The 16,769-nt window shown below is 42.0% G+C and overlaps 2 protein-coding genes across 4 annotated transcripts in view; one reads left to right on the top strand and one right to left on the bottom strand.

Moving 5' to 3' along the window:
- The window catches only part of dync1h1 (dynein, cytoplasmic 1, heavy chain 1), a 36,704-nt gene extending 25,151 nt beyond the window's left edge, over positions 1-11,553 (top strand). For both annotated transcript variants that reach the window (XM_088002797.1, XM_088002798.1), the window contains exons 56-78: positions 619-746; positions 818-971; positions 1,379-1,525; positions 1,592-1,742; positions 2,575-2,828; positions 3,544-3,678; positions 3,762-3,856; positions 4,927-5,101; positions 5,196-5,271; positions 5,936-6,096; positions 6,169-6,280; positions 6,361-6,421; positions 6,502-6,625; positions 7,445-7,558; positions 7,630-7,800; positions 7,886-8,103; positions 8,185-8,288; positions 9,228-9,436; positions 9,616-9,769; positions 9,844-9,986; positions 10,300-10,468; positions 10,955-11,079; positions 11,157-11,553. In XM_088002797.1, coding sequence (XP_087858923.1) covers positions 619-746; positions 818-971; positions 1,379-1,525; positions 1,592-1,742; positions 2,575-2,828; positions 3,544-3,678; positions 3,762-3,856; positions 4,927-5,101; positions 5,196-5,271; positions 5,936-6,096; positions 6,169-6,280; positions 6,361-6,421; positions 6,502-6,625; positions 7,445-7,558; positions 7,630-7,800; positions 7,886-8,103; positions 8,185-8,288; positions 9,228-9,436; positions 9,616-9,769; positions 9,844-9,986; positions 10,300-10,468; positions 10,955-11,079; positions 11,157-11,285 — 3,309 coding nt within the window. In that variant the 3' untranslated portion in view covers positions 11,286-11,553. The remainder of the gene's footprint in view (positions 1-618; positions 747-817; positions 972-1,378; positions 1,526-1,591; positions 1,743-2,574; positions 2,829-3,543; positions 3,679-3,761; positions 3,857-4,926; positions 5,102-5,195; positions 5,272-5,935; positions 6,097-6,168; positions 6,281-6,360; positions 6,422-6,501; positions 6,626-7,444; positions 7,559-7,629; positions 7,801-7,885; positions 8,104-8,184; positions 8,289-9,227; positions 9,437-9,615; positions 9,770-9,843; positions 9,987-10,299; positions 10,469-10,954; positions 11,080-11,156) is intronic.
- A 785-nt stretch (positions 11,554-12,338) lies between these two features.
- Positions 12,339-16,305, bottom strand: LOC106905090 (uncharacterized). 2 transcript variants are annotated; one of them, XM_014969692.2, is made up of 6 exons: positions 16,169-16,303; positions 15,099-15,154; positions 14,941-15,003; positions 13,938-14,030; positions 13,784-13,859; positions 12,339-13,095 (listed from the first exon to the last, which is right to left on the bottom strand). In XM_014969692.2, exons 2-6 carry the CDS (start codon positions 15,123-15,125, stop codon positions 12,728-12,730), a joined length of 627 nt encoding a protein of 208 aa, XP_014825178.2. In that variant the 5' UTR covers positions 15,126-15,154; positions 16,169-16,303; the 3' UTR covers positions 12,339-12,727. The 2 variants fall into 2 exon arrangements, with proteins under 2 accessions (XP_014825178.2, XP_014825179.2); XM_014969693.2 differs by lacking the exon at positions 14,941-15,003 and having other exon boundaries at positions 16,169-16,305.
- Between the last annotated feature and the right edge of the window lie 464 nt (positions 16,306-16,769).

Here is a 16,769-nt window from a genome sequence, read left to right on the forward strand (position 1 = left end):
AATAAAAAGTCCTAATAACACTCCAAGAAACTTTTACTAGAATAAAGTCACGTTAGGAGAACGAAGTGTTAAGTTTATAAAATATCCACAATAAAAGCTAAAGAAATTAAAATGTTTAATGTTGAATCTGGTGAAGTTTTGCTGTAGTATTGGATTTACAAATAAAGAAATATTTTGTTTTCTAACATAAGAATCAAATATTATCAGCAGCAGGATTTTAGAACAATTCAGTCCACAGAGAACCACAGACTGACGAGCTGCTCGGTTTTTATAACTCCAACATGGTAGCATTGCATCTTTTTTCTGCTAATATGACTTTTTATTAACGTAATAAAAGCTACATTTTAGTTCGTCCCATTGAGCAATAACAAGGTTCTCAGGACTTTATGAACCACAAACGGTCCCTCAGCATCACAGGTCCTCCACCAATGGATGCCAGACTCCACTGAAATGTTTGTCATCAATCCCAAACATCTGGTTACCATGGAGATGGCTTGAAATGCTAGCTATGCAGCATTTGAAGCCATTTCTCCAGAGTTTTTTGAGAAATGTGTCTGTTTTATCATACTTAAACCTGGTTGTGCATAATTGGAGCTCTGTGTTTAATTTCTGACCCAGTTCCGCACCGACATCGCGCGGACTGAGTATCTGTCCAACGCAGACGAGCGTCTCCGCTGGCAGGCCAACTCGCTGCCTGCTGACGACCTCTGCACCGAGAACGCCATCATGCTCAAACGCTTCAACAGGTCGGCGCCGACGAACCCGAAACGTTCCTGCAGATGAACCTGGAGTTTAATCCTGATGTCGTCCTCTTCAGGTACCCTCTGATCATCGACCCGTCGGGCCAAGCCACAGAGTTCATCATGAACGAGTACAAGGACCGCAAGATCACCAGAACCAGCTTCCTGGACGACGCCTTCAGGAAGAACCTGGAGAGCGCTTTGCGTTTCGGAAACCCGCTGCTGGTCCAGGTGACGGCAGGGATTCTGATCCCCCGATTTAAAATATGGACGCACTGATCCATGTTTTAATGATGCGATCCGATTCAGTTTAATCAAACATGTAAAAATAGCTTTAATTTGTTCAGGACTGTAAAATAAACTGATAAAAACTGTTTGACTGTGTTGGTCAAACATGTAGAAATAAACAACAAACCTTTCAGATGGTTCAGGAAGTGAAGTTAAACATTAAAGCACGCCGTCGCTCAGAGCACCAAGCATAGAATTAGACTGGATAGATCTGCACATTGTCACAGATACTCAGTCTAGATATATTTTAATATCAGGACCAATACAGATATTGATATCTGATCGGTTCATCTCCAATTAAACTCCATCGTCTCTAAACTCATCAGCTCTAACTCGCTGTGATGTTTCAGGACGTGGAGAGCTACGACCCGATCCTGAACCCGGTGCTGAACAGAGAGGTGCGCCGGACCGGAGGGCGTGTCCTCATCACCCTGGGAGACCAGGACATTGATCTGTCTCCGTCGTTTGTAATCTTCCTGTCCACACGAGACCCAACGGTGAGGAGGCGGTCAGTAAACCCTCTGAGCTCCCAGTTTGGTCGTTGATGATCCGTCTCTCTGCAGGTGGAGTTCCCTCCAGACTTGTGCTCTCGGGTTACGTTTGTGAACTTCACAGTGACGCGCAGCAGCCTGCAGAGCCAGTGTCTGAACGAGGTGCTGAAGGCCGAGCGGCCCGACGTCGACGAGAAACGCTCGGATCTCCTGAAACTGCAGGGTGAGCTGGACAGAAACGGCGCCACAATCACAAAGTTCAGCGTTTTATTAGAACAACACGGTCGGCATCATAAAGACCCAGGAACCCAGCAGCAGAACAGGGAGATGGTTAAAACATGGTTAGCTTCTCAACATCCCAAGCTTTAAACATCTCATGGCTGCTGTAACCTGATGGCCCACTGGAGGAGCTGCAGAGAGCCACAGCTCAGGTGGAGAGTCTGACAGGAAAACGAGTCAGGAGCTCCACAAATCTGGAGTTTATGCAAGAGCAGAATCAGCAATTGTTGACATAAAACCATAAAAAATGAGAGAAATCAGTTTAAATAAAAAATATCTGCTAATGAGAAACCTTAAACGTTCTAGTGAAGAAGTTTGTTTTCCAACATGGTGATGCCACAAACATCGTTTAATCTTTACTTCCCATACGCAGACGCCACTTAGCAGGCGCTACAGGTAGCGTTGAGTTTGGCATGTCTGCCATGTCTGCTGTTGACGTGAGGAGCGGCCATATTGAAACAGGAAATCCGCCTTACGAGTCATAATTGGGCGTAGCTGCAGTTAGGTTAATTATATATTAATTTTATTTATTTTCCTCTCATTTTGTTACAGCCTGCACATAACTTGACGTTAGTAATTTTTGCAGAAGGCCTCAGCATATATTAGCATGTTTTGCAGAAGATTTATGAAGAACATTGAAAATAAAAAGAGGTTTTGTTCTGGTTAGCAGGATGAACTGAAAAAGGATTTTATCAGATTATTGTTGAATATCTTTTGTCTTTTGGGGCCCCAGGTCTCCTCCTAATCCCAGGTATCAATTTGAAATCTTTCCTCAGGTGAGTTCCAGCTGCGTCTCCGTCAGCTGGAGAAGTCCCTCCTCCAGGCTCTAAACGAGGTCAAAGGTCGCATACTGGACGACGACACCATCATCACCACCCTGGAGAACCTGAAGAAGGAGGCGGCCGAGGTGACCAGGAAGGTGGAGGAGACGGACATCGTGATGGCGGAGGTGGAGGCGGTGTCCCAGCAGTACCTGTCGCTGTCCTCCGCCTGCAGCAGCATCTACTTCACCATGGAGGCTCTGAACCAGGTCCGACCTCTTCCCAGGAAACTCCTGAGGGGGCAGCAGGCAGTACCTTTAACACCAAACAAGTCAGATTTAGAAAAATCTGAGATTTAAAAAAAATAAATAATTAAAGCTTTAACTAGGGTTAAAGCTTTATTTAATGTTCAATAAATGTTAGGCGTTATGTATTCATGACATCTAACGTTATGAAACTTTAACTTGGGTAGAGGATCCAGAAATTTTACAATAAAATTACTCAAGTAAAAGTACAAAGTACATCATGGTAAAAATGCTTCGGAAAGTAAATTTTATTCAAAAGTTACTTGTAATTGAGTGAATGTAACTAGTTACTACCCAAACATGTTTTAACCAAGAGTTCACCAGAAGCAGACACAGCTGCAGTTTTGGTTAAAGTTTCATAAGTTTTCTATTGAAAGAAACTGATTAGGGAAATTTTCTTTAGCTTGATTTTGCCTGGTCATTAAAATATCAAAATTTCCACTTTGTATTTTGGTTTGTCTGAAGTAATGTTTAAATATTGATCATTTGATTGGTTACTTGGTTAGACTTTTCCAGATGCATTTTTGCTCTCGTCTGATTAATTTCTTGGGCGGCTACTTTTCACTCATCCTTGATGTAGTGCTGCCGTTACCTGAGTATAATGTTTGGGCTCTCTGCCCACCTGTGAGCGCAGCGCTCGTTGGTTTACCGCTCACAAAGCGTTCCCGTCTGCCTCCAGATGCACTTCCTGTACCAGTACTCGCTCCACTTCTTCCTGGACACGTACCACACCGTGCTGTACGAGAACGCCAACCTGAAGAGCATCAGCGACCATTCCCAGAGGCTGGCGCTCATCACCAAGGACCTGTTCCAGGTTAGAGCGTCTTCTGAAGCCACCAGCCGCTGTCCTCTGCCCGACTCGGCTGTAAGCGTCTGGTTTGGCTCTGTTTGGGTTAGGTGGTGTTCAACAGAGTGGCCAGAGGCATGCTGCACCAGGACCACATCACCTTCGCCATGCTGCTGGCCAAGATCAGCCTGAAGGGCATCACCAGGTGAACAGTCCTCAATCTGTCCAATCAGCACACAGGTGCTGGAGTTTTAATGATTTGTTTTCAAAGTTAGGAAATGATTGATTTCTGCATAAAGTCCATAAATGTGTTTCACACTCACGGTTTTGTAATAAAGTGTAATCCAACGAAGTTCTGATGACAACAAAAACCACAGTGAAAAAATGGTTTTTATACCATTTTTAAGTCATATATTGATAACATAATAATGAAATTTTGCTCTCAAGCTTTTATTTGTTAATGAACATTCATCACTGGAATTACAAGTTAAGTTAAATAACCAGAACAATAAATAAAACGGAGATAAAAAAAAAAACAAATACAACTGAAACATAACAGATCATGAAGTCGATAAACAGAAATTATTGAGCTAATTTTTAATTTATCATGGGCTCATTTCATAGTGCAACAAGCTGAGTTTAAGGTTTAATCTAACAATTAAAAGCCTAAATTTTATTTAAAGTTATTAGTTTCATACACCTCATAAAAAATCACATTTTTTCTTCTGAGGTTAAATCAGACTAAACATTTTATTTATCAAATTATTAAAACTGTTTCTATTTGTTAGACACCAGAAAACGTGGAGAATAATTCCTTTAGAAACTTTTTTGTAATTTTTTAAATATATTTTGTTCTAAGTGTTTAATTTGAGCAGGAACGTCATTTACTACGATTTGTTTGGATTGTTTTAATATAATTTATATTTTATTCCTAATCCCTTCATGACTTATTGTTCTGTGTAGATGTCCATTTGTAGATGAGACAAAGTTATTGAATTTGGCGGTTTTTTCATTAAATTAGTTTTGTTTTTGGACCAATCAGGTTTATAGGATGTGTGAAAGGGACGATTCAAAACCTAACATTTTGTTATAATTTAGATGTAGAATACCATCACAACACATTATTAACAGAAATAAATCATATGATGCTGAATTAAAACTGTTTCAGTTTATTTGTATCGTTTTAATCTTCAGTGCTGGAAAACTTGCCTTTAACTTTCCTGAGGGGAAAAAACCTCATCAGAAGTTTTACATGTTGCTGATGTTTTGTTTCAGTGAGCCGTCGTACGACGCAGAGTTCCAGCACTTCCTGCGTGGAAAGGAGATCGTCCTGACGGGAACGCCGCTGCCCAAGGTCAAAGGTCTGACCTCTGAGCAATGCGAGGCCATGGTCCGCCTCAGCCGCCTGCCGGCCTTCAAGGACCTGGTGGCCAAAGTCGAAGCTGACGAGGTGAGCCGCAGCCTGCCTGCTGCTTTCCTTATTTATTTCATTTTTAAATCTCCTTTTTTCATGATTATCTTCCTTTTTCTCTTTGCTTCCTCAGCAATTCTTCATGTGGATCCAGAGCAACACTCCAGAGCTGGCCGTTCCTTATCTGTGGTCGGAGGAGAAGCAGTCGAGTCAGTGATCCCATCGGCCCGTCGATGTAAAATCACTGGATTGGAAGGCGCCTGTTAGCTGCTGTAGCTAGTATCGCCCACCTGAGGGCGCTACTGAGTCATGTCAACAAAACCAGATTGTTCCAATATCACAAAACTACTGCAGCACCATTATTAATCATCAGATTTCTACAAAATATGGTTTAAATTTAAGCTAAGAAAATAGAATAGGTTTCTCCCCTACACACACCACTGTTGCCATGGCAACTAGCTGACAACAGGGATTATTTTCAGTCGTATCAAAAATTAACGCCAAAAACATGCAAATGTTTCCCACAAAGAACAGAACATTCAGTTTTAAGATGTGGTGGTGGATCAGCTAATTTAAACATTTTAAATTAGCATAACTCACCTACTTCCCACTTTCTCTCTATTTTTATTAAACCTTTCTACTGACCTGTGATTTTAGCTGTTCAGGCGTTGAAAATTAATTTAAAAAATGTCATAATTTTTTCTGATTCTTTGCGTGAATGTGTTTATTTCACCGATATTCCTGACTCGGTGCGTAGTGACGTCCAATCCAGTGACGATATATCTGTGGATCTGCCATTTTCACAAGCGATCAACCATCAGTGCCATAACCTGATCGATCGCTGATCGTCCTGCTGGATGTCTGTGCTCTCAGCTCCCATCGGTCAGGCCGTCCACATGCTGCTGCTGATCCACACCTTCCGGCCCGACCGCCTGCTGGCCATGTCCCACATCTTCGTCTCTAAAGTCCTGGGAGAAACCTTCATGAACATCATCGAGCAGCCGCTGGACCTGGCCAACATCGTGGACAGCGAGGTATTGATTACATCAATATTACTGTTATCGTGATGGAAGTTCCTACGGTGACGGCTCTGATCACGCCTGCAGGTGAAGCCCAGCACTCCGGTTCTGATGTGTTCTGTCCCGGGTTACGATGCCAGCGGATTGGTCCGAGATCTGGCTGCTGAGCAGAACAAGCAGATCACCTCCGTCTCCATCGGTAACGCTCGCGCTCTGCTTCCTGTGTGAACGAAGCGCCGGGTGAAGGTTTAACGGTCGGCATGCGTCTCGTCTCCACAGGTTCGGCTGAAGGCTTCAACAAGGCCGACAGAGACATCAACACGGCCGTCAAGTCTGGCAGGTGACCAGCGACGCTCCGGATGTTTGTTCATGACTGTTTTTATTCGTCAGACGGTTTTACCGAATGTTTTCCTCCTGCAGGTGGGTGATGCTGGAGAACGTCCACCTGGCCCCCGGCTGGCTGATGCAGCTGGAGAAGAAGCTGCACTCCATGCAGCCGCACGCCAGCTTCAGGCTGTTCCTCACCATGGAGATCAACCCCAAGGTAAAAACATTGTTAGCAAGAATAATAATTACTATATGTGCATCTTTATTGGCTTCATTCTGAAAAGTATGTTAATTTAATAAATGATGCAAATATGTGTGTCCATTCCATTTGTTTTATAAACAAAATTATATTAAATGCTAATAATAATCATTAATAATTGTAGTAATATATATTTTAATTTTGATTTGACTAGAAGTTAAAATTATATTATGTAAATACTATTCAGGTTTAAAAATAGATCAAAAATAATTTTTGTCTGTTTTAACAAAACATTTCTATTTTTTAAATACTACTGATAGATCAGTAATAAATACTTTGATCCATTTTCATTTTTTGTTAAAAAGAAAATTATTTTTAAATATCATCATAAATGTTAATTTACTTTATTGCTAGAAGATTGTATGTTTTTAACCACCACTGGTATTAATAATTAGTAACATTGACTTATTTATTTCAGTTTGTTTTATGAACTAAACTCTGGTTTTCTTATTATTACACAAACTTGTAATAAAGACTTGAGATTCTCCTCTAAATGAATTTAGTATTTCTCCCAACTATTTAAAATCTGAAACTGTTTTAAAAAATGTTATTGAATATTGATTTGTCACCAAAGTGATGGACTTCAATGTTTTTAAGAATAATTTTTACTTCCATAGTTTATCAACTACTCCAAGAAGTTTGAAATGAGGAACTTTTTATGTTATAATTTAGATTAAAAAGTGATTGGTGTTGGATAAGGACCAAAGTTATTGATCTTAATTGGTTCGGATCCAGCCGTCCCTCCTGTGATCTGCAGTGACGTTTCCTCTCTGCCAGGTTCCGGTCAATCTGCTGCGCGCCGGCCGTATCTTCGTGTTTGAGCCGCCACCCGGCGTCAAAGCCAACATGCTGCGGACCTTCAGCAGCATCCCAGTGGCCCGCATGTGCAAGGTAATGGAAACGATCAGAACCCGATCAGAAATCTGTGTGCACCGTGTTCTGACCCTCCGTTTCCTCTGAAGGCTCCCAACGAGCGCGCGCGCCTCTACTTCCTCCTGGCCTGGTTCAACGCCGTCATCCAGGAGCGGCTGCGCTATGCGCCGCTCGGCTGGTCCAAGAAGTACGAGTTCGGCGAGTCGGACCTCCGCTCCGCTTGCGACACCATCGACACCTGGCTGGACGACACCGCCAAGGTAGGAGCGGACCCACGTCTCTCTGTTTGCAGCTAAAACTGAGACGCAGGAAGCTGAGGGTTTACTTCCTGTCTGTGTCGCTCAGGGTCGTCAGAACATCGCTCCAGATAAAATCCCCTGGGCGGCGCTGAAGACCCTCATGGCCCAGTCCATCTACGGCGGCCGCATCGACAACGAGTTCGACCAGCGGCTGCTCATCACCTTCCTGGACCGCATCTTCACCAAGGGAAGCTTCGACAGCGAGTTCAAGCTGGCGCTGAAGGTCGACGGGCAGAAGGACATCAAAATGCCCGACGGCATCAGGTCGGTGGCGCTTGGCGCGATTTCTACCTCAGAATGATTTCTAAGATGGCCGCCGCCTCATCTGGGCCGCTCTGGTTTCAGGCGTGAAGAGTTCATGCACTGGGTGGAGATGCTCCCCGACACACAGACGCCATCTTGGCTGGGGCTGCCCAGTAACGCAGAGAAGGTGCTGCTCACCACTCAGGGTAGGCCTCTGACCTCTGACCTCTGACCTCCGATTGTAGACAGCAGCAGCAGAATCTGCAAACGGAGATGAACTGGAGCCACAAACTAAGTTTTGAAATTGACAAAAAAAAGATAATCTGAAAAATAGAATTTTGGAAACTAAATTTTTTCAAACGGATAAAGGTTGAAACTTTACAAAATAAAATTTAAACTGAAAAAATCTGAAACTCAAAAAAAAAAAATGGTTGGAAACTGAAAAATTTTGAAACAAAAATATTTTGGAAACAAATTTTGGAACATGGAAAAAAACTAATAATTTTTTGAGTTTGTAAAAAAAAAAAGTTTAAAAAAACTTTAGCTCCATAGTAACGTCTCTTAGAAAACTGAAGAAAACTGAGAGAACTTCCTAAAAAGACGTGATGCTGACTAAGATGTCGACGTGTGTGGATGATGAGCAGCCATGGCCGTCCTGGCTTTAGCAGGTTGACTCCATCTGGACTCCTGGTGGAGCAGCAGAGTCCTTCAGAATGGTTTCTCTAATCTGTCCTCTTCCTGTCAGCCGGGGTTTAATCTGTAATCTAGCTGCAGCCACCGGGTGCGGCTCCTCACCCTCCAGCAGCTGTATTTCACACACATCCTGCTGCTTTGCTGAGATGATATCCGACTCCCTCCCGTTGCCCCCCACCCCCCTTTAGCTCAACGGTTCCTCTGCATCCTCCCAGGTTCTCCCTCTTCCTGTTGCATGACGTCGTTTTACTTCCCGTCAGCTGAGGAATCGGGCTCAGCGTTGCCTGAACCTGTTTGTGTTTGTCCTGCTTGATCTCCTTATTTTGTATTGACACAATCCCACACCCTGAGGGGAAGCCATTTTGGTTTTCTGTTCCAAAATATAATGTCTTGTCCCTCCTCCTCCACCCACCATGGTCTGGTCCTCCACCTCCCTCTGCTGGGCTGCACAGGCACTGACATGATGGGTAAGATGCTGAAAATGCAGATGTTGGAGGATGAGGATGACCTGGCCTATGAGACGGAGAAGAAGGAGCGAACGTCGTCCACGTCCGACACCCAGCCGGCCTGGATGCGGACGCTCCACGGCACCTCCTGCAACTGGCTGCAGCTCATGCCGCAGACGGTCAATCCGCTCAAACGCACCGTGGAAAACATCAAGGTGAGCAACCGGGTCAGAACGCAGCAGCTTCATGTTCCACCAAGCTGTTCTTCTGTATCGGACCCGATACTAAAGCTCAGATATCGGTTCTGGAAGTGAACAGTGATTGGTTCATCCGTGGTTCTGGTGAATCTGCAGCGTTTCCTCTAACTCTCTCTTGTTCTGATCGGTGGAACCAGGACCCGCTGTTCCGTTTCTTCGAGCGCGAGGTGAAGATGGGTGGCAAGATGCTGCAGGAGATCCGTCAGGATCTGACCGACGTCGTCGCCGTCTGTGAGGGGAAGAAGAAGCAGACCAACTACCTGCGCACGCTCATCAGCGACCTCGTTAAAGGTGTTTGATTCGTTCTCGGCTGAATAAACCGGATCGGCTTCGTCTGGAGTAAATCTGATCCCGTGTCGCTGCAGGAATCCTCCCCCGCAGCTGGTGCCGCTACACCGTCCCGACCTCCATGACCGTCATCCAGTGGGTGTCGGACTTCAGCGAGCGGATCAAGCAGCTGCAGCAGATCTCCCAGGCGGCGGCCAGCGGGGGCGCCAAAGAGCTGAAGGTACCACGAGTCAACAAATTTTAAAAACAAGCAAATTTCCACCATTTGTTTCGCAAATTTACAACTTTTCCAACTCAGAACATTTCAAGGTTTTTTTTTCTAGACAATTTATTATTTTTTCTGGCTAAATTTTCACTTTTGAAGCTCAGAAATTTTTTTTTTCTCTAAAAGAAACTTAATATGTGATTTTTCAAACTCAGAAATTTCTGAGATTTTTTGTGGGATTTTTTTAAAGTTTCCTATCTGCAGTGGCCCTGTCGTGTCGTGGTAGAAAACGGCTGTTTGAGGTTATTTTCTGTTTTCCCTCCTCCAGAACATCCATGTGTGCCTGGGCAGCCTGTTTGTGCCGGAGGCGTACATTACCGCCACTCGCCAGTATGTGGCGCAAGCCAACAGCTGGTCTCTGGAGGAGCTGTTCCTGGAGGTCAACGTCACGACGGCTCAGGGCGCTTCGCTCGACGCCTGCAGCTTCGGCATCAAAGGTCTGACTAAACCTGCGCCTGCTGTTGCCATGGAGAAACGTTAGACTTCATGTGGATCCTCATTAGCTGTTGCCATGGCAATGGCTACTTCTCCTTAGGTCGACATCATAAAAACATTACAGAAGCAGCTACACACACACAAAACATAATATTTGAAACATTAAATGATAAAATAATTAAGTTTATAACACATGACCTTATTTTGAACCAGTGCTCTGTGCATCCTGATAATATTTGTGTTTTTGGAACAAGCTGCCGTATTTTGGGTGAATTGTAGTTTAAATGGTTTCATATCGGAGCGGAGGGAGCTCTGGGATCTGGAGCGGGCTCTGGCCTCATTCCAGCCTCATGTTTTAATGATTTCTGATACATATAGATAATAATCACTGTCTGCTGCATCTTCAACATGACTTTGTTAAAGTGAAATGAATTTGATGAAAAGCGGGTCAGATTTGATCTTGATTGGTTCTGGTTTGTCCCGTCCAGGTCTGAAGCTGCAGGGCGCCACCTGCGCCAACAACAAGCTGTCTCTGTCCACCTCCATCTCCACCGAGCTGCCGCTCACGCAGCTCCGCTGGGTGAAGCAGAGCAGCGCCGAGAGCAGACACATGGTACCAGCAGCACCAGAACAGAACCACCGGATCCACTGGGTCGGAGCTCCTAACTGAGCCGTTTCCTCTGTCTGCAGGTGACGCTTCCCGTGTATCTGAACTTCACCAGAACCGACCTGATCTTCACCGTGGACTTCGACATCGCGACCAAGGAGGATCCGCACAGCTTTTACGAGCGAGGCGTCGCCATCCTCTGCACCGAATAATTTCATCCTAAACGTCCTGATCATATGATTATTACGCTGCAGTTAATCACTTTAATTACTCAGTCGCTGTAGTCGTGTTGTTGCGTTAGAAATGCTCGTGGAGCCGCTGTGCTTCGTTCGTACGGTTTCCTGGAAAGTGACTGAAAGTGAAGGAGGATGTTGTCAGATGGTAAAACTGGGAGGAAATTAAATTTGGGGACAGAAAGTTGGAAATGTTTTAGAGGATGTTTTTAGACTGAATAAAGCTTCTTGCATTGGAATGAAAAAACTGTCGTTAATGAGCAAGAGATGAAAACTTCAATAACTTTGTTCACACAACACTTAAGATATCTGTGGGGGGAAAAAATTACTTTTTCAAGTTATAAAATGTAAAATTTAGCTGATTACCAGATGGGATTTTCTGACAAAAACTAGTTTAAAAACTTCCAGTACAGCCATCCAACCCCAACCAGTTACTGTCCAGTTCAGCCTCCAACATGCAATAATATCTTTATAGTAAAACTTGAATCTGTTACTGTAGCAACAGGATCACTCTTTAGAAAATGTAAACAAATAAAACCTTTGATCACATTTGAGAGAAAAGATATCCCATGTTTTAAAAAAAAAAAAAACAAATTGAACCCTTTTTTTCCCTTTTAATTTATGATCAGAGGTTATTGAACATCCCTGCTTCCTAAACTCCATAATCTGGGCTTTGACTAGGCTCAGATCTCCATTTTTCAGCCAGTCCTGGGTGGATTCACAGATGTGTTTTGGGTTATGATGGAGCGACCAGTTCTGGTCCAGTTTTAATTTTTTTCCCCATTTCTTTATTAAAAGGGGCCGAGATGGAACCCTGGGGTACTCCGAAGGCGACTTTATTTTTGTCTGCGCCAATTGAAAGTTACTTATCGACAAGAAAAACTTTCTGTGAAGTAATTTGCAACCTGCTATATAAATAAATGGTTGATCAACATAGCAACAGGCTGAAGGTAATCTGCTCCTTACCCAAGTTTCTACCAGGCCCCTCCCACCTGAAGCAGCCTCTGTTTTTACATAAACACACCACACAGATTAAAATGTGAATCTTTAATTTAGCCTTTTTGCTCCAAACACAATGAAATGTAAAAGCTTTGGTTCACAGCAACGTAAAGGTCCAAGTTAATAGCAATTCCTGGAGAATTTTAATCATTTGGTCACATTCGATCACTGTGAATGAAATAAATTTCAACTTTGACCAAATTATGGCTAAAATTAAGGGAATTTTAAAAATCAGGAGGAATCTAATCACTACAATGAAACTTGATCTAAATATTCTTGGGAAATCAAAACAAGTTGAATTAAACAATTTCAGTAAAAAAAAACAAAAAAACAAAACAAAAAACAAAACAAAACTCCCATCCCCACATATTGCATCTCTGGATACAATGAGACTTAACAGCATTTATGACCAGAAGCCTCCATCATTGTTCCTCCATGTTTCTAACACATTGCCTCTTCCTGGGCTCCGCCTCCACCTGTCCTCCAGGTGGGGGCTCCTTCCTCTTGCAGAGCGGCCTGAGCGATGAGCAGCTGCTGATCTGACGGGAGCTCCTTTCCTCTGGGGGGACAAGTCCAGGGCTGCAACCTGCATCCAACCCGGAGCCATCAAGCTGCACCTCTACATCCATAGCATGGATGCCCTTTGTTAAATAGCTTATACTTTGATGAACTATAGACGGATGATGTGCTAAAGAGTCTCTGCTGCCGTTTGTCACCATTTCACTGACCGTTAGAGAGGCAGAGTGGTGAAGCAACAATCGCCTTCTCTGGCCAGAGACGCGACTTCTTCCTATGGGAGCCATTTGGAAAGTTAGACAAAAATCAACAGGTATTGTTTGGGGTTTTTAGCCTCAAAGCAAAAAGAATAATGAGGGCTCATTTTCAAAGTCATGTTTTCACCATATAAGTTTATAACTTATCACCAGTTAAGTTAAATTTCCCTTGAGGCTATTTACTTACCAAGCCAAATATTTAGTTTAAATCAAAATTTTAGCTCAAATATAGTTACAAAGCTAGATATTTAGCTACAAGCTAAATATCTAGTTACTAAGCTAAATATTTAGCTTGAAGCTAAATTTCTATTTACCAAGTCAAATGTTTAGTTTTAAGCTATATTTTAGCTCAGATATCAAACAAAACATTTAGATATAGTAAATAGCTAATCTAGGAGCTGCTAAACATTTAGTTAGTAAACAATATTTAGCTAAATAAGAAGTAAATATTTAACTTGAACCTAAATAGTTAGCTTGCTCACAAAATATTTATGGAGCTAAATATTTAGGTTGGAGCTAAATAGTTGGTTCATAAAAATATGTAGCTTGCTATTTAAATATTTTGCTTGAAACAGATTTTTAAAATGAATGAATAAAAAAATATGACTGAAAAATTAGCCCATTTTTTCCCATCTTGGCAACTAAAAAGCTCAAATTATTGGTGTTAATTTTTGACAAACATCACCCCACATCCTCCTCCTTTACCTCGCTGCCTCTTCTCCCTGCTGGCACCATTCGTCTCCTCTGAATCCTCTGAGCTCCCATCGTATGGGTCCAAAAACTGCACAACCAAGACAGCATCCACACGAGTCAGCAGGATGCTTCATCGCTGGAGGTGACCGGATCTGAGGATGCTCACCAGCGAACAGCAGCCATGTCTTCCTGCAGACTTGTATGTTAACCCCACTGTCTGGCAGGAGGTTCTGCTTTCTGGCGCGCTGCTCACACATCCCTGCTCACAGCAAGCAGAGACCTTCACAGGTTAGGAGACAAACTGAACAGCAGCAGCCAAACTTTACATACTCTCATCAGTCTGAATATGAACCGACTTATTTTTTCCTGGGTGGGATGATTACACAACTTCAAAGAGTTGAATTGTTGTAACAAGTTTTAATTTATTTGTTTTCTTTATTTCACAAAGTAGAGCATTGTCCAATGCTGTAAAGTCTGTCAGTCTGTAAAGTGTTAGAAAACTATTTCTATGGAAATAAACAGCGGGGAAACCTTCTCAGGAGAAACCAACCTACCAAAATTACTCCAAGAGCTCAACAACAACTCATCCAAAAGAACCCAGAACAACCTCAGTGTCCCATCTGATCTGGTCTACAACTCACAGAAAGACAATTATAAACACGGTGGAGGCAGTGTGATGATCTGTTTTTGCTCCTGCAGCATCTGGATGACTTGTAGTAATTAATGGAACCAGGATTTTTGCTCTAATGCAGAAAATCCTCAAGAAGAATCTCCAGCCGTCGGTTTCTGTAGCCGGACCACAAACCCAACAAGTATCTGAAGATCTAAGAAGGACGAAATGAAGGTTTCAGAGTGGCCTAGTCAAAGTAGAGTTCCTGGGCATTCCCTTTCCAAGTTGGAAATGATCCCAAATATAACTTTTACATCAGATTTGATATATATAGCATTTTTATAACTGAAGGAAACAGTTACTTGCTAATGGCATAAAATGTCACCATATGCCTGGACACAAATGATGCTGTCCCTTTAAGAGTCAGTAAAGCTGAATAATCCTTCCACCTTCAAACAAAACAGTTCAGATACATTAAGACTGAGTACAAAGTTTATGTAAAGGTCTGATGTTCTTCCAAAAACTACAAACTTTCAGTTGTTTATGAATTGATGAGTACCAGAGTGCTGGTGTCCGACCACCTGGGGGTGATCTCAGAGTCTGAATCCGTGCTGGAGTCCATCTTACACATCCCATCGGCGTCACAGCAGAAGAAAAAACACGTTCAATGTAACCAAATCAGTAAAAAGTCAACAGATGAGGCTTCACTCCTCTCACCCTGCAGCTCAGAGTCAGCTGGTTCATCGGGTTTGGTGCATCAGTGTTTCTGGGGTCTGGACAGGAAACAGAAATAAAGTCACCAGAAAATCACATCTGGCTTTTTAAATGCAAGCATGGCCTTCTCAGTAAGTTAGGATATCACTAGGAAGTGTTTTAGTTTGAGTAAAATAATTCAAATTTTGACCAAAATTTGTCTCTTTAAAGAGCTCTTAAAGTTAAAGCTCTTTGGACTTTCCACGATGACTAAAAATGACAGAGAACTAATAATTTTTAGTTATACATGTTATACAGGTTGGTGTTTCAGATATAAGTGCCAATATAAAGTTTTTATTTTCAGTATTTTAGGAAACTGGAGTCAAAACTCCTGAAACATAAAATGCAGCCCTTAAAAATAGTTTAGATCAGGCATCTTCAGGACACCAAAAACATGGAAAGTGTGATTCTCATCACTAAAATGAACAAAGAAGCTGCATGTTGCCATATCTACTGATCCTCCAATGGAATCAGCAGAAGAGAAAATGGTAAAGATAATTATGACAATACAGACAGATTTTAGGGTTTTCAAGTTATCATAAATCAAAATTATCATGAGGAAAAATATTTTATAATACAATAGTTGTCTCCAGTAGACATAATAAATGCAGGTTTTCAGCAGTTGTTCCGTTTTCAGGGAAAAATTATATCAATTTTCCTCAACAGAATGACACTGAAATCATAGTAATGTATATTTTAATTTGTTTTCTCTAATTAGGTTGGTAAATGTTTATTTCACATCATTTTATAGAAGAAAATGTATCCATCCTTTTAGAACTTAAAAATATAAACCAAATGGTTTATATTTTGGCGGTTCTTTAAAATTGCAATAAAAAAACAAAACAAAACTTAATTTGACTTATTTTCCCCCAAATTTAAATCAATTTAAATTTAATTATGGAAATAAATATTAGATGATATTCTAACTGTGAAACGCACCCATAGGACACCGTGTTGGTCACTTCTCCGACCGCATATTTAACAAAAACATTCAGAATATTTCAGTTTCATCTGTAGTGATTTCATGTGTGTACCTGGCAGTGAATGCTGCTGTCATCTCCTGCAGGGCATCAGTACTGCTGCTGCCTTTGGTTCATGAATGTTAGGGTGAAATAATGGAAGCTGCAGGACAACTCGTTTAAATCAGCGCGGTAGCAGGTGTTTGTGATTTTTAAGCAGCAAAATGTGGAAACAGCTGAGAACGAAAAGATTTGCTCAGATTAAAACGTCCGGTTAAACGCGTTTTCAAAATAAAGCAATAATTATGCAACTCCAGGAAAGCTTCAGTGACAGTTTTGTGGTTCCTCTCCCTTTTCTGACCTTAATTTTAAAATATGTTTAATCAGAATAGTTGAGGTTTAGAAACTGCTTTCTTCCGAGTAGAGCGAAAAATAATTATATTTCAGTATTTAATTAAATTAAATTGAGTCCAACGTAAAAATGGACACAAACTGTTATCTCTACACTTTAAACATGTAAAATATTTTTTGGTTTAATAAAACTGTGGAGATAAATATTAAAGTTTGAGTTTACTTTTTCCGGGTACGAAACAGAACACTCTGGCCACCAGGGGGAGTTTCGTGCTGACTTTGTGATGTAAAACCAGTTTTTATCTCCTCATAATTTACTGGAAAC

This window comes from Poecilia mexicana, unplaced genomic scaffold (genome assembly GCF_051168715.1).
Source record: "Poecilia mexicana isolate PSO_F unplaced genomic scaffold, ASM5116871v1 scaffold_22, whole genome shotgun sequence".
NCBI lineage: Eukaryota > Metazoa > Chordata > Actinopteri > Cyprinodontiformes > Poeciliidae > Poecilia > Poecilia mexicana.

Coding starts and splice junctions, on each gene's coding strand:
- LOC106905090 (XM_014969692.2), bottom strand. CDS start 15,125: ATGAACCAGCTGACTCTGAGCTGCAGG. Junction 13,860..13,937: donor GACATGGCTGCTGTTCGCTG/GTGAGCATCCTC, acceptor TTGGTTGTGCAG/TTTTTGGACCCATACGATGG. Junction 13,096..13,783: donor CAGGGAGAAGAGGCAGCGAG/GTAAAGGAGGAG, acceptor TGGCTCCCATAG/GAAGAAGTCGCGTCTCTGGC.